Source organism: Cebus imitator, unplaced genomic scaffold, assembly GCF_001604975.1.
Source record: "Cebus imitator isolate Cc_AM_T3 unplaced genomic scaffold, Cebus_imitator-1.0 Scaffold231, whole genome shotgun sequence".
Classification (NCBI taxonomy): domain Eukaryota; kingdom Metazoa; phylum Chordata; class Mammalia; order Primates; family Cebidae; genus Cebus; species Cebus imitator.
The window spans coordinates 810323-834350 of NW_016107546.1; the positions used below are offsets into that span (position 1 = coordinate 810323).

At 37.8% G+C, this 24028-nt stretch overlaps 1 protein-coding gene across 1 annotated transcript in view; it reads right to left on the reverse strand.

Moving 5' to 3' along the window:
- The window catches only part of AK9 (adenylate kinase 9), a 209229-nt gene that overhangs the window by 40794 nt on the left and 144407 nt on the right, over positions 1-24028 (reverse strand). Inside the window, exons 24-28 of the mRNA XM_037727441.1 lie at positions 16080-16292; positions 11854-12114; positions 8016-8140; positions 4736-4955; positions 485-547 (exon numbers count right to left, since the gene is read on the reverse strand). Coding sequence (XP_037583369.1) covers positions 485-547; positions 4736-4955; positions 8016-8140; positions 11854-12114; positions 16080-16292 — 882 coding nt within the window. The remainder of the gene's footprint in view (positions 1-484; positions 548-4735; positions 4956-8015; positions 8141-11853; positions 12115-16079; positions 16293-24028) is intronic.

Genomic DNA, 24028 nt, shown 5'->3' on the forward strand with positions numbered 1-24028 from the left:
CTTCCTTATCTAACTTGCTTGTTCTGCTTCTGCAAAATTCCGCTTCAGCTAGGCTCCCCCTCCCCTACCTAAATCAAGGTATAAAGGGGAATCAAGCCCCTTCCTTGGGGCCGAGAGATTTTGAGCGTTAGCTGACTCTTGGTCACCGGCAAATAAAGGACTCTTAATTTGGAGCTCAAATTAAGAGCGGTGCTTTCCTTCTAACTCACTCGGTTGCAACAATATCGACATTTTTATACAGACAGAAATCAGGTTATAAGAGAGTCAGCCTTGAAAAGCTGTTACACGGGTGTCTTACACCAGAAGGAAAAGGCTGGGTGTGATGGCTCATGCCTGTAATCCTAGAGCTTTGAGAAGCAGAGGTGGGAGGATCCCTTGAGCCCAGGAGTTCGAGGTTGCAGTGAGCTACGATTGTGCCACTGCACCCTACCCTGGGCAACAGAGTGAGACAGTTTTGAACAACAACAACAAAAAAATTACTTACCTCTCTCCTTTTCTTCTCTCTCTCTAATATAAGTTCAACCCTTCTTTTAGCAATCATATCAGCCTGTTAAGGAAAGAGACATTAAAAAATTGTAATGTAGAATGATAAAAGTGTTTTTTCCCTGTATTAATATATTTTTATACAAAGTGAGAATAATGTTTAGGCAGAAACACAGTGAACTTTGCAGGAAAGGATGTGATGGTGGTAATCATGTTGCTTGGCTTGCATCCTTGTACCTCTGAACCTTGATTAGCTATTTTATTCTAGAGGGATAAATAGCACTTGGGGTCAGTTACTCTTTCCACAAAGTGTAGAACTCCTTTTCAAAATTTATTGCTCATTTGTTTGGTTGATTTTGGTGGCAGGAAATAGGGAAATACTTGGAGGCAATTAACTGAAAATGTTTGATAAACTCTTATACTATTAAATAGCCTAACACAGCAATCCCCAACCAATTTGGCATGAGGGCCCTGTTTCATGGAAGACCATTTTTCCATGGACCATAGGTGGAGATTGTTTCGGGATGATTCAAATGCATAACATTTATTGTGCACTTTATTTCTATTATTATTACATTGTAATATCCAAAGAAATAATTTTATAACTCACCATAATGTAGAATCAGTGGGAACCCTGAGCTTGTTTTCCTGCAACTACATGGTCTCATCTGGGGGTGATGGGAGACGGTGACAGATCATCAGACATTAGATTCTCATGACTGTGCAACCTAGATCCCTTGTATGCACAGTTAACAATATGGTTCATGCTCCTATGAGAATCTAAGGTGCTGCTGATCTGGCTGGAGGCAGAGGTCAGGTGGTAATGCGAGTGATGGGGAGTGGCTGTAAATACAGATGAAGCTTTGCTTGCTCGCCCACTCACTATTCACCTCCTGCTGTGTGGCCTGGTTCTTCATAGGCCCCAGACCAATACCCATCTATGACCCAGGGATTGGGAACCCCTGGCTTAACAAACCTAAAAATACATATGACAACATAGGGAAAGTGTATGTGCTTGGGAGACAGTCACAGACTTGATATATAAAGTCCTCTAACCTTCCCAGAGTCCTTTACATCTAACACAATGGATCCTTTGATGGGTCTCCAAGGTTTTCATGAAAACTAATCTGCTCTCTTTGCGTGTGGGGACTTAATTGGCTCAGGACTCTGTAAACTGGACTCCCTTACCAGGAGCATAGAGTGGTGCCTGAGGACATGCTCTGGAGGTCTGGTCCAGACAAGCAGAACTGAATGCTTTCATCTGGTTGCTTTTGAGTACACATTCCTAAGAACTTATGACTTGTGGGCATGCAAGAAGTATTTACAAATAGAATTATAAAACTGAACTGCATATAGTTTATGAGGCCCAGAAAGATTCTATAGTTCTTGTCATGGCAAGAATTTACAAAAACTTCTGTTATTTCCTTTTTTTATAAAACATATTTTTACCATAGGTTCATTAAATATGAAGTTGTGAAAATATAGTATCCTTTGTGTTTTCATAATACATAAAGACAACTGTATACATCACAAAATTGCAAACTATTCACAATAGCACACATACACATTCTAAGTCTACTTTTCCTCTGCTCCTTTTACTTAAGTATTTGGTGAGGTTTAACTAATTATTGTTAATCGGCCACCAGATGGCAGCACTATCCTGAGCACTACAACATATATCCTTTCATTTTCTGCTCCGAACATATCTGTGCAAGGCATTACCCCGCTCTAGAGGTGAGTTAACAGAAATGCAGAGTTTAACTCACGTAATGTCACATAATTAATGTGAGGATGCTTTTAGAAACTACCAGTTATGGTCTTGATCTCTTTACTTGGCCAGCATGGTAAAATCCATCTCTACTAAAAATACAAAAATTAGCTGGATGTGGTGAGGCACACATCTGTAGTACCAGCTACTTGGGAGGCTGGGGCAGGAGAATCGCTTGAGCCCAGGGAGCGGAGATTGCAGTGAGCCAAATCACGCCACTGCACTCTAGCCTGGCGACAGTGTGAGACTCCGTCTCAAAAAGAAAAAATAAAACTACCAGATATGGAATTGCCAAAGCATACAATATGGTGGCTGCTGCAGAGAAGGGTTTGTATTTATTTCAACTGAGATAAAAAGTTAAAAAATTTGGGATAAGACTGGGAATTCAGACTTTAATGGGGTGGCTTGATCAAAATGGAGAGTTAGGAAAATTCACTTGGAGGTAGTCAGGAAGATGGTCTGGGACGTGAAGAGATGAAGCCAGGGAGGACAATTAGGTCACAGTAGGAGTGCTGGTGTCAGCAGAGAAAGATCTGAATTGAGCTAGAGTTAGTGGGTGAGGAAAGGAAGGGGCAAATACCTGAGGTTATGAACTAGCTCTTGAAACCTGCAGCCTTCCTGTTCTAGGTCCCTAAAATTCTTAAAGCATGTGATGTCTAGGATATGGCTTCACTGCCCTATAGCTGTTCTGTCCAGTACAATAGCCACTAGCTGTGTGTGGCTATTTATATTAAAACTAAATAAAATTAAACATTTGATTTCTCAGCCACACTAATCACATTTTAAGTGCTCAACAGCCGCTGCAGCTAGTGGTTCCTGTATAGGACAGCGCAGATCTAGGACATTTCTGTCATCACAGAGATTTCTGTTGTTAGCACTGGCCTAGATATGCCAGGCCCCACAGTGAAGCAACATATGAACGTGCTTTTGTCTCGCATGGCAGACAGTTTGGCCTACCTTATCAGAAAAACTAGGCAGCAAAAAAGGGAAGAATGTCATCAAGAACAGTATGGAGCTGGGTATATTCCCACGTCTCCCTCCTTACTTCCATAGTTCTTGGATAGCTAAGAACTCTGCCTGCCTTGATACTGTGCAGACCAGTGATGGCCCGGGACATGCAACCTTAGTGTGGTGGGGGAGAGGAAGGGATGGCAATGACCTTGAAGGGATTTCCTCTGGCTAACCCCAAGATGAAAGGAATTTGAAAACTGTCTGAGCAATGAAAGAAGAACTGCTTGGCTTCAACATTTGGCAGTCTGTAATTGAATGAGTGTTGAGTTGTGAGAATGTATTACATAACAAGTCTTAGTATCTCAGAATTGGATTTAATAGATGAGCTCTCTGACACATTTTTCCATTCTCCTCTGCCAAATGTCCATCTAGTTTATGCTTATTTATTGGCAAGAAGCTCCCTGCCTTCAGTACTGGTTCTTTATGAGCTGTCTTACTGAGAATGAAATATACTTTCCCCGTACCTTCCTCCTACCATTGGTAGTTCTTTCCCATATAGCCATGTGGAGTAACTCCAAGCTCTCTTCGGTATAAAAGCCCTTCAAACATTTAACACTGCTCTCATGTATCCTCTGGGCCATCCTAGCTCCAGACTCAAAAGCCCATTCTTTCTACCCGAGTCCAGACCTGCAGGTTTGCCTTCTCAGTTCATGTCATATAAATGGAATTGTACAGGGTGCACTCCTGTTTTGCCTGGCTTCTGTCACTCAGGATAATGGTTCTGATTTTTATCCATGTTACAGGTGTATCACTAGGCCATTCCTTCTTAATGCTGAGTAGTTTTCAGTTCTAAGCATATACCACATTTTGTTTTTCTATTCATCAGTTGATGATTTGGGTTGTTTCTACTTTCTGGTTATTACGAATAAGGCTGTTATGAACATTCACATATAACTTTTTACGTACACTTTATTTTCATTTTTGCTGGACAGATTCCCAGTAGTGGAATTGCTGGTTCCCTGTGACACTTCTGAACATTTTATGGAATACTCTTCAGAATGTAGGTTTAGGGACAATGTTCTAAGCTAATGTGGATCTGATTTTCACTGCAGTCTCGCATGGCCTTGATGGATGGTGTCATCACTCCAGGGGCAGTGAAAAAGACCTCTGAAATTTTACTTGTTTGTGTTTCAAATCTCTGTTCGTTACCTCTTCACTTTGCTCCCATGTCTGGAAGAGCGAAGCCTTGGCATTACCACTATCTTTTATTTGCCATAACTATCTTTTATTTGCCATAAAGAGAGAAGCATTAAGACACTGATCACCACAAAAGCCTCAAATATTGACTCTTAACTCTTATTATGGTTTTAATATTTAACTCTCATTATAGTCTTAATATTTGATGAAAAATGTTTCATGCTTACTGTGGCATTAAAATTAGGAAACTATTTTTTTGTGTGAAGATCACTTTATAATAGATCACTAAATAGATGCTGAACAGACTTATTCAATGCATTTTTGCTAGACACATACCCTGATTTTCGCCTTCATGTCTTTGATCAGTTTTTTCCTTTCTAATTTCTTCTTTTGTTTTAGTTTCCACTTTTCAATTTGGGCAGGAAGGAGGCGAACAAAAATATCTTGATCCTCAACTTGCATAAAAATAGCTGCATCTGGGAAAAATCCACGCTCCCCCAAAAACTGGGCCTCTTCTGGATATCGTGGGAAACCATCTAGTATAAAACCTGTGGAACTGATGGAAATTTTCATAAATTACTCTATTTCATTAAAATATGATAATGGATGTGTTCATTAATTTGATTATAATGATAATTTTACAATGTATATTAAATCTTCATGCACACCTTGAATATACATAATCTTTGTCAATTAAATATTTTAAAAGAAAAAAAGTAAAAAAAAGTAATTGATAAAGCTCAACTTCCTGTATGCAATGAATAGTTTAGAAATTCACTCTACTATCTTTTATTTCTTTTAATATTTCTAGTTGTATACATGACATTTCTTTTTCAAAATATATCAAATTGGATTAAAATTACACTATTTCATACATATATTTGTAATATAAAATTGTAGTCAATCGGTTCATAGACAATTACTATTAACTGGAAGCTTACTAAAAGTTGTGAGAAGACCATAGGAAAAAGAGAAAAGCAGTTCTCTGTTTGGGAGGGGTGCCCAGCCTAATGAGCGTGGTTCTCTATATTTGAAGAGTACACCTGGCCAGCCCACTTGTAGTGGGAGCCCTCACCTTTGGCATTTTTTCTTCTAACAGTGCTTCCTTTCATGAGACAACTCATACCCACTTCCCTGGGTCTCCTTGTAACTGAAAACAATTGTTAATTTATGTACCCTGGTTCCTATGTGCAAGATGATTATATTCAAACGTGATTGTCAAACTTGCCCAAGTGTGATAGTGTGATGAGATTTTAAGAATCTGGAAAATAACTGGAATGTTAATACATTTTAATTAGAGAGCACTTATAAAACAATCAAACTTTGAGAACTTGGCTTTGTTTAATTGAGAGAGTCAATACTGGTTCTCCCTTTGAATAAGAATTTGTTTCTCTTGCTTATCTGTAATTTGGTTTGTTTTAAATATTTATATTTAAATACATATTTTCTTCTTAATACAAATAGGACTTTCATGAACATTTGACAGGTTCGGCCTTCATAGTTGTTAATTCAAAAATGTGACTTTTCCTTTCTTATTAAGGGGCCAAATTTCCATATATTGGCCATAATATATGTATTTTTTTCTTTAGAGGTGCCTTCAGTCTGATCTATTCTGGCAGGGACAATTTCATTCCTACTGTTCTTGCGGTCACTTTTCTGCAAATGACTTCCAAATCTTTAACTCTATACCCAACCTCTCTTCTGAGTTTTGATTCCGAATTATCAAAAAGCTGTGGAGTTTCTCCATCTGAATGCCCTTCCAGAATTATACACGTTATACTGTCAAAAGTCATACTGTTACCCCTCCAAACTGCTCTTCCTTCCAACCCATTAGTACTAAGGTGCTACCTGTTAAGAGACCTTTGGTCCTCTCCCCTAGCTCCCTCTTGCTTCTTACGTTTAACAGATAAGTCCTGGCATATCCTCCCCTGTATCACATTTCTATTTCTGCCATTCCCCCTTAGTTCAAGCCCCTTAGTATATCTCTCCAGGACTAATGCAATAACCTTTTCAAAATATGTTATTTTTCCCCCTGATTATAAAAGCAATAAACCACACTATAGAAAAACTGAAAAAAAAATAGAGAAAAGCATGAAAAAGGCAAAAATTATCCATAATCCTATATCTCAGAGGTTATTAAAAATTTGTTTTATTTCTTTCCAGTTGGTTCTTCATGTGTGCATTTCTCTATTACATGATAGTTTTATATCTTCTTTTTAACTTTAATAACATTTCTCATGCTATTACAAATTATTCATTATAATAAATTTTAATGGTGCATAATATTTAGCTATTTTGTTTAGGCTTTTACAATTTCACTTTTTGCTTTAAAATTTTCAATTCATATCTATGTCTATCTCTATATCTACATATCTATATCTTTATTTATTTATCTATCTACATATATTTTAATGTACAGTGTGAGGTCAGGAGCTAAATAACAAAGAGAAACCCATGACTATATAGCTGCAGGTAACTGCCTAAATTTCCTCCAACTATTGATCTAATTTAGGGAACAAGAAATTAAAAATGAAGTTGGTAAATAATAATCCCACTCACTTATTTAGACTAGGGACTACGTGAACAAGAGTGCCCAGAGATCTAAGAGAAACATTGGAAATAGCCAGTTATTTAAATTCTCTCTGATTCAGTTTTCTTATCTCCAAAATAACACAATGAAAAGTCTTTATTTCATAGGGTTGTTGTAAGGATTAAATGAGTTAACAGCAATAAAATACAGGCTGGGCACAGTGGCTCATGTCTATAATCCCAGTATTTTGGGAGGCTGAGGTAGGTGGATTAACTGAGGTCAGGAGTTGGAGACTGGCCTGGCCAACATGGTGAAACCCCATCTCTACTAAAAACACAAAAATTAGCCTGTTGTGGTGGCAGGTGCCTGTAGTCCCAGCTACTCAGGAGGCTGAAGCAGGAGAATTGATTGAACCCAGAAAGCGGAGGTTGTAGCGAGCTGAGACCACGCCACTGCCCTGGGTGACAGAGCAAGACCCTGTCTCAAAAAACAAACAACAACAACAAACAGTTTAACAGTACCTGGCACTTAGTAAGTTTCATATATGTGTGTGCTATAATCAGTACTGTAAATATTATTTCACTTTCTTCTGGTGGATATCAAGTCATGAGATTCTGGTTAAAAAATCAAGGTAAAGTTTTAAACTCTGGTGACCTGGAAATCCTTAAATTTGTCCTGTCTGGGGTCAAGATTGTTCAAAGTAAAGGGATAACACTGTGGACAACTATTAATTGGTCTTAACTATAATTGTTAAAAGACCACAGGTGAAATGAGTCCAGCACATACATGATTTAGAACACAGGCTTTCAACCACACATGTACTTTAGAATAACCTAGGGGTAATGAAAAATATCCCAGGTTCACACTTCTAGAGATTCGAATTCAATTATTTTGGTGTGGGGTCCTGGCATCGGTATTTTAAAAAACTCTACAGATGTTTTTAATGTGTATCTCAAGTGAAAAATCACCAGTTTATATGACTATAAAGGAGAAAATTCTGAAATGTATGTTAAACTACATTTTTAACTTTTAAGAATAAAACAAAAAAAAGCAAATAAATGTACAATTCTATATAAATTAAGATACCGTATTGGTTCCTTAAGCCACCACTCAGAAAGAATTACTTCAAGAATTTCTGGAGGCAGTGGCTCATTTTCCATTAGACTTGATCTGATTACTTCTTCTTCTGCTGTAAGTTGTACTTCTGGAAGCTAAAAACAAAAATCAGAAAACAAGCCAAATTTTAAAACTCTCTGCTAACAATTGCATTTTCTCTCTCATATGTGAAAGCTAACGAAGTGGACCTTGTGGAGGCGGAGAGTAGAATGAAAGTTACCAGAGGCTGGGAAGGGTGTGTGGTAGAGATAGAGGAGATGAAGAGAGGCAGGATAATGGGTACAAACATACAGTTAGATAGAAGGTATAAGTTCTAATGTTCAATAGCACAGAGGGAGACTCTAGTTAATAACAATGTCTTGTATATTTCAGAATAGCTAGAAGAGAGGGCTTGAAATGTTCCAACACATAGCAATGACAAATGCTCAAGGTGATAGATATCATAAATACCCTGACTTGATCCTTATACATTCTACGTGTGTAACAAAATATCACATGTACCCCATAAATACGTACAAATATCAATTTAAAAACCCCAAAATCTATATTCATAAACAATACTATATTACATGGTTTATTAGAATGCAAACTGTTTTTTTCTCTGAGGTCATTGTTTTATACTGTTGCTTATAAACATTTAAACATTTGAGCTATTTTCTTTAAACGAATTATTTAACATGGTTAGAAATATAGGTTGGTGCAAAAGTAATTGCGGCTTTTGCTTTTAAAGTAGTGGCAAAAACTGCAACTACTTTTGCACCAACCTATAGTAAATAATATTTACTGTAGCTAGGAGGAATTATTAGTAATAATATGATTGATATTCATACATGGTCTTGGGGTCATATCTCATTACTTTTTGCTAAACCTTGTTCAATTTATCATACACACGCCTATAAGGCTTAACTGATTTTTGTTATTTGTATTATAATTATACGGTATTATCTCTCCAACCTGGATCTTGTTTATGGGATAAGCCAAACAGTCAGCCATCTGAAATACAAACTATAAGAGTATTATGATAACAAATAGAAAGCATTGTGATAATTAACTCAGGTGAATTCTCTCTAAAGTAGGACCACCTTGAATGGATAGTAAAAAAACAACTGTTCTTACAAAAATGAAACTATTTTTGTTGAGTACTTTTGTTTCCCAAATTCTAAAACTGAATAGAGAGGGTACAATAAACTGCTGCCTACCAGAAAGTAGAATTAATTTTACTATCTAAAATAAAATCCCTTAATTGCTTTCTGAGAAGTTAAACAATTCAGAAAACAGTAAAAGAAATCCAAACAAAAAACTGTAGAAAAGCAGGAGATATTTGTTGCACTTTAAAATTAAAGACTTGTTGTTAAATTAAAAAATCTGGATTGCTACACTTTTTTTTTTTTTTTTTTGAGATGGAGTCTCACTCTGTTGTCCAGGTTGGAGTACAGTGGTGAGATCTTGGCTCACTGCAAGCCTGCCTCCTGGACTCAAGCGATTCTCCAGCCTCTGCTTTCTGAGTAGCTGGCATTACAGACTTGTGCCACCATGTCCAGGTAATTTTTATATTTTTAGTAGAGATGGGGTTTCACCATGTTGGCCAGGCTGGTCTCAAACTCCTGACCTCAGTGCTCCACCTCCACCGCCCTAAGTGCTGGGATTACAGGTGTGAGCCACAGTGCCTGGCCTGATACACATTTTTTAAGTTAATAGGATATCAGTTTCTCCCAAACTCTACTAAATATAGGTGAAAAACATTTAAAGAATATGTCTGAAGGACGGGCACAGGTGGCTCATGCCTGTAATCCCAGTACTTTGGGAGGCTGAGGTGGGTGGATCACTGGAGGTTAGGAGTTTGAGACCAACCTGGGCAACAGGATGAAATCCCATCTCTACAAAAAATACAAAAATTCCCTGGGCATGGTGGTGTGCACTTGTAGTCCCAGCTACTTAGGAGGCTGAGGTGAGAGGATCACTTGAGACCAGGAGGCAGAGGTTGCAGGAGCCAAGATTGTGCCACTGCACTCTGGCCTGGGCAAGAGAGGGAGACCCTGTCTCAAAAACAAACAAAAAAATATAAAGAAAAAGAAAAAGAAAAAAGAATATGTTTGAAGAGGTGCTTCATTGCCTACTGGAACACCATATGTCACTCATTATCCAACCCTTCTTCAACTTTGAGTGTTACATATAACTGCACCTGGATCATTTGAGAACAAATGGCCCATCTATATCAGAAATGGTTAAAATGTGAGTTAGAATGAAGAGCTTTCATTTCATAACTCCAGATAGAAGCCATGTAAGAGGTTAATACAGTCTGGATCAGCGTCTCCACCCAAATCTCATGTGGAATTGTAAGCCTCAATGTTGGAGGTGGGGCCTGGTGAGAGGTGATTGGATCATGGGGACAGTTTCTTATAAATGGTTTAGCACCATTCCCCGCTTGGTACTGTCCTCACTGTAGTGAGTGAGTGCTCACGAGATCCGGTGGTTTAAAAGTGTGTGGCACCTCCTGCCTCACTCTCTCTTCTTCCTGCCCTGACCATGTGATGTGTTTGGTCTCCCTTCACCTTCCGCTATGATTGTAAGTTTTCTAAGGCCTCTCCAGAAGCCAAGCAGTTGCCACTATGCTTCCTGTACAGCCTGAAGAATTATGAACCAATTAAGCCTATTTTCTTTAAAAATTACCCAATCTCAGGTATTTGTTTATAGCAATGAGAGAACAGACTAATACAGAGGTGGTACAAACTTTCTGATAAGGCATCATTAGAAATTAATATTTTGAGATCTCCACTAAAGCTGGGGCAGATTTTTATGCTATTTCATAGAAATCAGAACACAATAATAGAAAACTTTATTGTCTAAGTCAAATATACCAAATACCATAGTTCCAAATAAATGCTACACAACAGCCTTGTCAAGGAAAGTTTTTCTGATTTGTATTGGCATCATATAAAACTCAGTACTTTATATTCTAGAAGAGCAGGAAGAATTGCCTTTAGCATATGACAAATGTGACTCTTTAAATGACTTTAATGGGCTTTTTGCTCTTCTTAGAAAATTTATAGAGTTTTATACTACTACTTCCCAGAGTGACACCAGTAAGCACAGCTGTCTGCAGAGATTACTACTGCCAGGCTGGTGGCTCATAACTGTAATTGCAGCATTTTGGGAGGCCAAGGTAGGTGAATAGTTTGAGTCCAGGAATTTGAGACAAACCTGGGCAACACAGCAAGACCCCTATCGCTACAAAAAATACCAAAATTAGCCAGGCATGGTGGTGCACACCTGTAGTCCCAGCTTCTTGGGAGGCCAAGTGATATAGTTTGACTGTGACTTCACCCAAATCTCATCTTGAGTTCCCAATGTGTTGTGGGAGGGACCCAGTGGGAGGTAATTGAATCATGGGGGCAAGACTTTCCCATGCTGTTCTCATGATAGTAAATAAGCCTCATGAAATCTGATGGTTTTATAAAGGGGAGTTTCCCTGCACAAGCTCTCTCTTTGCTTGCCGCCATCCATGTAAGATGTGACTTACTCGTCCTTGCCTTCTGCCATGACTGTGAGGCCTCCCCAGCCATGTGGAACTAACTGTAAGTCCATTAAGCATCTTTCTTTTGTAAATTACCTGATCTCGGGTATGTTTTTATCAGCAGCATGAAAATGGACTAATACACCAAGGCAAGAAGTCACGTGAGCCTGGAGAAGTTGAGGCTTTGGTGAGCTGTGATTGCACCACTGCCCTCCTGTCTGGTGACAGATTGAGACCCTTTCACAGCAACAACAACAAAAACAACAACAACAAAACAAAAAAAGAGATTACTACCTGCTTCTTTGTATTTTCTTCCTCAAGTTTGACATTGGCCTGAATTGCAAACTCTTCAAGTTCTTGTTTGGCAGCTTCTTCATCCTCAGAATCTTCCTCAAATTCAGGTCCCACTTTCTTTTCAGTTTTGAGTAGTAGTTTTTCTTGAAGAACTTCTTCAAACTGAATGTGAAAAATGTTCAATTTTTCTGCCAGCTGTCTTCCACACATAGTTTTGCCAGAGCCATGGGGGCCAACAAGGCATAGTCTTAATGGAGGAGCCTGCCACAGGGGGGTGGGTCAGGGAGGGATGGGATAAAGGGAGAGTGAAGGAAAAGCAGTTTTGAGTAATTTAGAACACATAAGACTTATTAACTGCCCTCCTTAAGACTGGGTAGGAATGATCACATCATGAGCTCAAGGATGTTTAATCATTAGGATTTCAATTAACATAATTAATTCCATCAGCACTGGTCCTCAGGGAGCATCGACAACCATATAAGATTATCTTGGTATCATATGCCAAAAGGCATTTAATAAAATAGAGTTTAATTATTTTTGTTTTTGACAAAAGTTTTAATTAATCCAAAATGGAAAGATACTTTCTTAGATAATAAAAAAAATCTCTCTGCCAAACAGAAAGCTCACTAATAAGAAAACTTTAGAGCCTTCTCCATTTATGCCAGTAATCTTCATATAGGACTCACAGTTGTATGGATTATCCATGGAATGCTGAAACTGTCAAGAAGAATGATGAGCATTGGGATGAAGCAGCAGCTAAATCTTCTGTGATTGTGGGGAAATAATATGAAATTGGCAGGTGAAGGCAGCAAGGAAGAATGGGGTTGTTGATACATCTGAGTAGGAAAAGCCTCAAAAGGGCTGAAGTTTTTGCAAGGGGAACGGGAAAAACAGAATGACATGAAATTATATAGCTGCAGCCTCATATCATACTCTTAAATCACATTTTTAACCCTTCAGTGATAAAATTGTGGAGTAACACCTCACTCATCCATCAGTTAAACCTATGGCAACTAGGGTTGTCTGGTGCTCAGACTGTATTAAGGTACCCTCTGGTAGGGAAGGGAAATGTTTCTGGAAAACCCAGTGCATTTTACCCTTTGCAGAACTATGGAAATACACTCAAGATTTCAGGATCTTATCCACTGGATTTGTGTGAATAAAACAAGGTAATAGGTCACAAACAGCAAACCAGACTAAGTGGAAATTACAGCTGAAAGCAACAACAACAGAAAAGGACAAATGACCACAGTACTTAAATGACCCCCAACATCGGTGGATTGGATTTTCTTTGTGAGGGCACAACCATCCACATATTTCAGTAGTCTGATGGGCACTATATAAAACATTGAGGTTCATGAAAATGGCCCAAATTATACAGAGGAGTTTAGATTGCATTCCATGTGTTCATTTTAAGAAGACATTGATATTATCAAAAATTATAAGGCAATATATTGTGATATATATACCTTGCTCCAGTAATCCCATCCCAGGGAATTACAGAATAGCATAGTAGTAAAATAATTGAAGAAAACTAAAATACTTATAGCCAATTCATTTTCTATAAAAGCACTAAACACATACATGGAGGAAAGGATGGTCTCTTTAATATATGGTGCTGTGAAAAATGGACATCCATATGCAGAAGAATGAAACTAGATCCCCATCTTTCACCATATAAAAAATAAACTCAAAATGGATTAAAGACCTAAGTGGAAGACCTGAAACTATAAAACTGCTAGAAGAAAACATCAGAGAAGTTACACCGGACATTGATCTGGGCAAAGATTTTCCAGGTAAGACCTCAAAAACACAGGCAATAAAAGCAAAAATAAACACATAGGATTATATTAACCTAAAAAACTTCTGCATGGCAAAGAAAATGACACAGTAAAGAGACAACCTATAGTATGGGAGATAATATTTGCAAACTATCTATTCAACAAGGGATTACTAACCAGAATATACAAGGAACTCAAACAGCTCAGTAGCAAAAAACCAAATAATCTTATTTAACAATGGGGAAAAAGAAGACCTGAACAGACATTTGTCAAAAGAACACATACGGATGGACAACAGGTATATGAAAAAATGCTCAGTATCACTAATCATCAGAGAAATGCAAATCAAAACCACAGTGAGATATCATCTCACCTCACTTAGGATGGCTATTATCAAAAAGACAAAAAACAGCAAATGCTGGTGAGGATGTGAAGAAAGGGGAAGACCTGTACACTGTTGTGAAAATGTAAAGTAGGACAGCTATTATGGAAAACAGTACGGAGTTTCCTAAAAAATCTAAAAATATGAGGGGTCTTCAAAAAGTTGACAGAGAATGCATATTATGACAAAACTATGCATGGATTCCCTTTTTGCACTGAATAAACTCATATTAACTTGTTATAACATGTCTAAACAAGATATAGTTTGAGGCACTAAGAAGGATAAGACATCAGTTTGAAAACAGCCCCTATCAGAGCAACATTAGTTCTGCTAAAATTGAAGCAAGAATAAACATCAAATTTATGGTGAAGCTTGGGAAGAAGAATGGTGAAATCATTGATGCTTTATGAAAGTTTTTGGAGCAATGCCCCAAAGAGATCAGCAGTTTACAAAAGGACAATTTGTTTGAAAAAGAGATGAGACAATGTTGAAGATGAAGTTTGCAGCAGCAGACCATTCGCATAAATTTGTGAGGAAAAAATTTATCTTGTTTGTGGCCTAATTGACAAGGACTGATGATTAAGAACAGAAACAATAGCAAATACCCTAGACATCTAGATTGGTTCAGTGTACAATTTTTCTGACTGAAAAATTAAAGTTGAGCAGTTTCTACTCAATGAGTGCCAAAACTGTTGTACCCAGATCATCTGCAGACAAAGGCCAGAGATTTCAATGGAAATTTTAAACACTTGGGATCAAAATCTTAAAGCATTTGTTTGAAGAATTGTAGAGGAGATGAAACATGGCTTTATTAGTATGATCCTGAAGACAAAGCACAACCAAAGCAATGGCTACCAAGAAGTGGCAGTGGTCCAGTCAAAGCAAAAGTGAACTGGTTATTTGCAAAGGTCATGGCAATAGTTATTTTTTGGAGGCTCAATGCATTTTCCTTGCTGAGCTTCTGGAGGGCCAAACAGCAATAACATCTGCTTATGATGAGAGTGTTTTGATAAAGTTAGCCAAAGCTGTCACAGAAAAATGTCTAGGGAAGATTCACCAAAGTGTTCTCGACTATAACAATGCTCCACTGAAAAATGACTGTTGGATAGCCATGGTAACAATAGCCACTCAACCAATTTTATTTATTTATTTATTTATTTATTTTTTTGAGACGGAGTTTCACTCATGTTACCCAGGCTGGAGTGCAATGGCGTGATCTCGGCTCACCGCAACCTCCGCCTCCTGGGTTCAGGCAATTCTCCTGCCTCAGCCTCCCCAGCAGCTGGGATTACAGGCACGCACCACCATGCCCAGCTAATTTTTTGTATTTTTAGTAGAGACGGGGTTTCACCATGTTGACCAGGATGGTCTCGATCTCTTGACCTCGTGATCCACCCGCCTCGGCCTCCCAAAGTGCTGGGATTACAGGCTTGAGCCACCGCGCCCGGCCCCACTCAACCAATTTTAAATTGGTTTAACTGATCAGGGAAAACTCACTTCAGGGACTACATTTTTTGCAATCCAACCTACCAGTATCAGTCCTCACTCTTGAAACTCAACCAATCAGGATGGACTTACCCCTATAACATTTCTCTGAGTGTGAATCAGTCAACAGCATTGTCACCAGAGTAATCTTACTTCTACAGATGATGTCAACCCACTTATGCCTCTGAAATTTCACCAATCCCTGAATTCCACTCTTCTCCAAAATCCTGTAGAAGATCATCAGCCTGCTCTACTCTGAGAGACTAACTAGCATGGCTGGCCTTATTATAGTAAGGAATTAATCAAGCTGTGGTGTTTGTTTGTTTTTGTTTTGTTTTGTTTTTACTTCAGCTAAGAAGGCAGATATTAAGTGCTGGTTTGACACAAGTCATTGCTACAGAAATCAAAATAGATAATTATTTTATGTTATATTCCAAAAAGTTGTTCTTTGAACTTGGATATTTTATTTATATTGTAATATCAGATTGGGGACTTCACCCTTAACTAAATTGATGGTGATTGGTAAGTCCTGAAAAAATCCTGTGGGAGCAATCATTAGGATAGGAGTACTGTTTCACCTTCAATGGTTCTTTATAAGCCACATATTCCTCAGGATGCTCCAAAAACTTTTCTTTAGCCTCAGCACTTGAAAAGTAGTAGATCTTTTCTCGATATTTAGCTGCTTCTTCCATGTTTCCTGGTTGTAGGATGAAGTTTTCCTTGAGGACCACTGGACAAAAATGTTTTGTGTCTCCCAATTGCCTCTTTCTCTCCTTAATTTTATCTTCACCCTAGGAACATATTCAAAGTTCGGAGAACATTAAATTAAAAAGTATTTTGATGCAGAGAATTTTTAAAAAATGCTTCTTTAATAATATTTAATCTGTAGCAACTTGAAAACAATCCACAAAAGGCCAATCCTTATATTATTTTAATTAATTAAAGATCAATTTCTCATATGTTACTCTAAGTGCACATCCTAAGTTTCTTTATTTTCATGAGGAAAATAAAGCAGCACTGATAATGAAGGTGCCCCCAGTCCTCTACCAACATAGATGTAATGAAAAACTCTGGGATGTGTTGATGCTGGGTCATTGTGAGGTCAGTTTCTAAACCAGAATTATTCCCCAAAAGTAAAAGTTGAGTCAAGATCACAACTTCTTACCATGGCAAATTAAATGAGAGATGCTTTGGGATTTACTTTGTTTGTTATGAAGTGGATATATAATCAAATAATAATTTGGAAATATCCTATTTAGCTCAATTGAAAGTGTAAAATGTATTTTCATTTATGATAAAGAAAATATGTGTAAAGTCCTTTAAGGATTCTTTCAATTTATTTAAAGCAAGGGAAATATATTTAAAAAACATTTTTAATGCTATTAAATACATGCTTACTGTAAAAATATTCAGAACACTCATAATGTATAGAGTGAAAATATCCTTTCACCTTACTTCTTCAAATACTATGTTAGCCTTCTTTTTTTCTTTCTTTTTCTTTTTTTTTTTTTTTTGAGATGAAGTTTCCCTCTTACTGCCCAGGCTGAAGTACAGTGGTTTGATCTTGGCTCACTGCAACCTCCACCTCCTGGGTTCAAGTGATTCTCCTGCCTTAGCCTCCCGAGTAGCTGGGATTACAGGCATGTGCCACCATGCCCGGTTAATTCTGTATTTTTTTAGTAGAGATGGGTTTTGCCATGTTGGTCAGGCTGGTCTTGAACTCCTGACCTTAGGTGATCTGTCCGCCTTGGCCTCCCAAAGTGCTGGGATTACAGGTGTGAGCCACCACACCTAGCCCTACGTTAGCATTCTTAATAGTTTTAACTCCCAGACTCATTAAACAAATCCTACCAATATACATATAAAAATAGATATATATTTAGACACAAATATAGTATTTTTAAAAATACAAATGGAATACTTTACATACTTATTTACCTCATACTTTTTTCATAAAACAAGATATAATAAACTTATTGTAAAGGTGAAAAAATGAGACTAAGCTTTCCTTACACTATTCTTACTTAATATTCATATCAGCATATGCAAGCTCTGGCTGGGTACGATGGCTCTTGCCTGTAATCCCAGCTCTTTGGGAGGCCGAGATGGGTGGGTCGCCTGAGATCAGGAGTTCGAGACTAACCTGGCCAACATGGTGAAACCCAGTGTCTACTAAAAATACAAAAAATTAGCCAGGTGGTGGGCACCTGTAACCCCAGCTACTCAGGAGGCTAAGGCAGGAGAATCGCTTGAACACTAGAGGTGGAGGTTGCAGTGGGCCGAGATTGCACCACTGCACTCCAGCTGGGGTGACAGAGGGAGACTCTGTGTCAAAAAAAAATGCAAACTTCAAAATGAGCTGAAAAATAATAATTTTTTTTCCTATGATGCTAAAAAAAACACAGGAAATTATCTAATCAATGAAGGTGTATATAAGAAATGACCTATAAAGCTTTTCCCACCTATTATTTTTGTTTAGCTTTTATCTTTCTTCCTAAGCCCATATTTTAGTAATTCCTTTTTAGGGGGTAAAATCCTTTCAAGTCCCTACAAATTTTTTTCATTTTAAAAATTTATTTCTTCTGAAAGAAGGAGGGGGGATCTATGGGCCGAACGTGCAGGTTTGTTACATAGGTATACATGTGCCATGGTGGTCTGGTACACCTATTGACTCATCCTCTAAGTTCCCTCCCCTCACACCACAATAGGCCCTGGTGTGTGTTGTTCCCCTCTTTGTGTCCATGTGTTCAACTCCCACATATGAATGAGAACATGCAGTGTTTGGTTTTCTGCCTCCTATGTTAGTTTGCTGAGGATGATGACTTCCAGCTCCACCCATGTCCCTGCAAAGGACATGATCGTATACCTTTTTTATGGCTTCATAGTATTCCATGGTGTATATGTACCACATTTTCTTTATCCAGTCTATTATTGATGGGCATTTAGGTTGATTCCATGCCTTTGTTATTGTAAATAGTGCTGCAATAAACATATGTGTGTCTGTGACTTTTTTTGAGACGGAGTCTTGCTCTGTTGCCCAGGCTGGAGTGTAGTCGCATGATCTCAGCTCACTGCAACCTCCGCCTCATGGATTCAAGCAATTCTCCTGCCTCAGCCTCCCAAGTAGCTGGGACTGCATATGCCCACTACCACACCCAGCGAATTTTTGTATTTTTAGTAGAGGAGGGGTTTTACCATGCTGGTCAGGCTGGTCTTTAACTCCTGACCTTGTGATCAGCCCGCCTCAGCTTCCCAAAGTACTGGGATTACAGGCATGAGCCATTGTGACCGGCTGTTCATGTGTGCTTATAGTAGAATAATTTATATTCCTGTAGGTATATACCCAGCAATGGGATTGCTGGGTCAAATGGTATTTCTGGTTCTAGATCCTTGAGGAATCAGCACACCATGTTCCACAATGGTTGAACTAATTTACACTCCCACCAACAGTGTAAAAACATTCCTATTTCTCCACAGTCTCAGCAACATCTATGGTTTCCTGACTTTTTAATAATGCTATGTTGACTGGTGTGAGATGGTTTTTCATTGTGGTTTTTGTTTTGATTTTGTATTTCTCTTATGATCAGTGATATTTTTTTTTCATATGTTTGTTAGCCACGTAATTGTCTTCTTTTGAGAAGTGTCTGTTCATATCTTTTGTCCACTTTTTGATTTTTTTTTTTCTTGTAAATATGTTTAAGTTGTTTGTAAGTTCTGGATATTAGACCTTTGTCAGATGGGTAGACTGCAAACGTTTTCTCCCATTCTGCAGGTTGCCTGTTGACACTGATGACAGTTTCTTTCTCTGTGTGGAAGCTCTTTAGTTTAATTAGATTCCATTTGTCAATTTTGGCTTTTGTTGCCATTTTTTTTTTTTTTTGGCATTTTTGTCATGAAGTCTTTGCCTATGCTTATATCCTGAATGGTATTGCCTAAGATTTCTTCTAGGGTTTTATGCTTTTGGGTTTTAGATTTAAGTCTTTAATTATTGGAGATCCTGCAAAGAAGTCCCACCCACAGAGGAAGGATGGGTCCGGGTTAGACTTGAAGAGGTGCTCTGGCCGAAGACTGCCACAGGTGGTGTGTTGGGCTGTGGGGACAAGTCTTGGGACCAAGCTGTCCAACCTCCTTGGTTCCAGCAGGGCAAAAGTGCCGCTTGGAGCTATAGAAATATAAAACCATGTCATCTGCAAACAGAGACAACTTGACTTCTCTTCCTATTTGAGTACTGTTTGTTTCTTTCTCTTGCCTGATTGCTCTGTCCAGAACTTCTAATACTATGTTTAATAGGAGTGGTGAGAGAGGGCATTCCTGTCTCGTACTGGTTTTCAAATGGAATGTTTCCAGCTTTTGCCCATTCAATATGATACTGGCTGTGGATTTGTCATAAATCGCTCTTAGTATTTTGAGATATGTTCCATTGACACCTAGTTTATTGAGCATTTTTTAACATGAAGGGATATTGAATTTTATCAAAGGCCTTTTCTGCATCTATTGAGATAATCATGTGGTTTTTGTCTTTCGTTCTGTTTATGTGATGTGCCGTTTATTCATTTGTGTAGGTTGAATCAGCCTTGCATCCCAGGGATGAAGCCAACTCGATCATGGTGGATAAGTTTTTCGATGCACTGCTGGATTTGGTTTGCCAGTATTTTATTGAAGATTTTTGCATTGATGTTCATCAGGGATATTGGCCTGAAGCTTTCTTTTTTTGTTGTTGTCTTTTCCCAGTTTTGGTATCAGGATGGTACTAGCTTCAGAAAATGAGTTAGGGAGGAGTCTCTCCTTTTCAATTGTTTGGAATAGTTTCAGAAGGAATGATACCAGCTCCTCTTTGTATTTCTGGTATAATTCAGCTGTGATTCCATCTGGTCCTGGGCTTTTTTTTTGGGGGGGGGAGGGTAGTTATTAATTACTGCATTTTGCCTTTAATTTCCTTCTATTTACTATTTTTTGTTTTATTTTGCTGTGCTTTTTCCCATGTTCTTGAGTTGAAAGCTTAATTAGTTTTCCTATCTTTCTTGTTTTTCAATTATTAATTACTGCCTCAATTTCAGAGCTTGTTATTGGTCTATTCAGGGATTCAGCTTCTTCCTGATTTAGTCTTAGGAGGGTATAAGTGTCCAGGAATGTATTCATTTCTTCTAGATTTTCTAGTTTATTTGCATAGGGGTGTTTATAGTATTCTCTGATGGCAGTTTTTATTTCTGTGGGATCAGTGGTGATAGCTCCTTTATCATTTTTTATTGTGTCTATTAGATTCTTCTCTCTCATTAGTCTAGCTAGTGGTCTATCTATTTTGTTAATTTTTAAAAAAAACCAGCTCCTGGATTTGTTGATTTTTTGGAGGGTTTTCTGTGTCCCTATTTCCTTTAATTCTTCTCTGATCTTAGTTATTTCTTGTCTTCTGCTAGCTTTTGGATTAGTTTGCTCTTGCTTCTCTATCTCTTTTAATTGTGATGTTAGGGTGTCAATTTGAGATCTTTCTAGCTTTCAGATGTGGGCATTTACTGCTACATATTTCCCTCTTAACACTGCTTAGCTGTGTCCCAGAGATTCTGGTACATTGTCTCTTTGTTCTCATTGGTTTCAAAGAACTTCTCGATTTCTGCGTAATTTCTTTATTATCCAGGAGTCATTCAGGAGCAGGTTGTTCAATTTCCATGAAATTGTGTGGTTTTGAGTGAGTTTCTTAATCCTGAGTTCTAATTTGATTGCACTATGGTCTGAGAGACTGGTATGATTTCCGTTCTTTCGCATTTGCTGAGAAGTGCTGTACTTCCAATTATGTGATTGATTTTAGAGAAAATGCCATGTGCTGCTGAGAAGAATGTATATTCTATTGATTTAGGGTGGAGTGTTCTGTAGATGTCTGTTAGGTCTGCTCAGTTCAGAGCTGAGTTCAAGTCCTGAATATCTTTGTTAATCTTCTGTCTCATTGATCTGTCTAATATTGACTGTGGGGTGTTAAAGTCTCCCACTATTATTGTATGGGAGTCTACATCGTTTTGTAGGTCTGTGAGAACTTGCTTTATGAATCTAGTTACTCCTGTATTGGGTGCATACATATTAGGATAGTTGGCTCTTTTTGTTGCATTGATCTCTTTGCCAATTATCTAATGCCCTTGTCTTTTTTGATCTTTGTTGGTTTTTTTTTTCTTTCCATTTGCTTGGTAAATCACCCTCCATCCCTTTATTTTGAGCCTATGTGTGTCTTTGCATGTGAGATGGGTCTCCTGAATACAGCACACTGATGGGTCTTGACTCTTTATCCAATTTGCCAGTCTGTGTCTTTTCATTGAGGCATTTAGCCCATTTACACTTAGGGTTAATTTTGTTATGTGTGAATTTGATCCTGTCATCATAGCTGGGATTCCAGTAGCTGGGATTACAGGCATGCGCCACCATGCCCAGCGAATTTTTTTTATTTTTAGTAGAGACAGGGTTTTGCCATGTTGGCCTGGTTGGTCTCGAACTACTGACCTCAAATGATCTGCCCACCTCGGCCTCCCAAAGTGCTGGGATTACAGGTGTGAACCACCGTGCTCAGCCAAGTCCCTGTAATTTAAAACAATCCTCTTTTTAAAAATATGCCCCTGTCCTTCACCACCTACTTTCTTTTTTGAAGAAATTGAGTCTCACTCTGTTGCCTAGTCTGGAGTGTAGTAGCACGATCACAGCTCACCACAGCCTTGAACTCATGGGCTCAAGTCATCCTACTGCCTCAGTCTCCCAGGTGGCTGGGACTACAGGTGTGAGCCACCAGGCCTGGCTCTATATGCCCATATTTGTTTTCAGTGTTATTTATTGATTCTTCTTTTTACTTGATTCAACTTGCCAGAAGTTGCTATTTTATCTCTTTTATCAGTGACCCAACTTTTCATTTTTTAACATTTAGTATACTATTTTTATTTTATCTTGTTTTCTTATTTCATTATTTTTTGTCTTTAATCTCCTTCTATTTACTTTCTTTGTTTTATTTTGCTGTGCTTTTTCCTGTGTTTTTGAGTTGAATGCTTAATTTTTTTTTCTATCTTTCTTGTTTTTCAATAATGCACTTAAAGTAGGATTGGTAGATAAAATATTTTTATCTGAACTCAAATTTTTTTAATATAAGCACATAGCATGCATACAAAATTATCTGAAACTCGAATTTAATTAGGACCTCTGTATTGTATCTGGCAACTCTAAATTTCTACTTCTGCAATACCATGAAGCTTTTATGTGTGGTTTAAAAATAATTGTTCATATTTATTCTTTAGTTTCATTATTGATTTCCTATTTAACTCACTAGTATTTAGAAAAAAAATCATGTATATATTTTAAACATTTCAAGTATTTATATTGAGGGAATGGGGAAGTGCTATCCTCTGGGGTTAATTTTTTGTTTTATTGAATTGTAGTAAGAGAATATGGTCTGGTTACAAACCATATTTTTGCTTTTTAATCTATTGTGATTTTCTTTGTGAACAACTGCATGGGCATTAAAGAGAATGTTCATTCTCTATGGATACAGAGTTCTCTATGAGAACAAATTTATTTAGAGTATTTTTCAAATCCTGATTACATTACTTTTTGCCTACGTGATCTGTCAATTCTGAGAGATATGTTAAGGGACTCTACTAAGATCATACTGCAGTAGCATCATACTCTGTATTTCTAAAATTTTGCTTCATACATATTTGATGTGCTATTTTGTATGTAAAGATTTGAAACTGTTATACTACTTACATTCAGTGTTTCTTTAATTAGTATAAAGGATCTTTTTTTTTTGTTCTGTTTTCATGTATTTCTCAAATTCTATTTTTACCGAATGTCATTTCTTCTTTTTTTGTTAACATTTGCTGTTTTAAATCTTGATCTATTTGAGTCCTTTTATTTTAACAGTGAAGGGTCTACATTTTTTGCCTCCAGTTTTGTCCTATGAGTTTGTCTAGAATTATCCTTAAATAAATATTAGAAATAGAATATGAGATATATATGTGGTGGTGATGTTGGCAGGGGTCTTGGGGCAAGGGAATTATGAGAAGATGGTGATCTGAAGACACTCCCTTCCTTTCTCTACCAACTCCTCAGTGTCAGATAACTAGACGCGGTGGCTGGTATCTCTGTAATCCTTCCCCACTGCCCCTATTTGCTTCCTACCTGCCCATCTACAGGCAACAACTGATCTATTTTCTGCCATTATAGATTAGTTTGCATTTTTCTAGAATTTTATTGATGAAATCATATGGTATGTATCTTTATTTTTGAGGGGGGAGCTAGCTGTCTTGTTCCTTTCACTTAGCAGACTTATTTAAAGATTCATGTGTTGTTGCATGTATAAGCAGTTCTTTCATTTTACATTTTTTTCCCATTTATTTATGTTATTGCATTTTAGGTTTTGGGGTACATGTGAAGAACATGCAAAATTGTTGCATAAGAACACACGTGGCAGTGTGATTTGCTGCCTTCCTCCCCATCACCTACATCTGGCATTTCTCCCCTTGCTATCTCTCCCCAGCTTCCCACCCCCCACAGTCCCTCC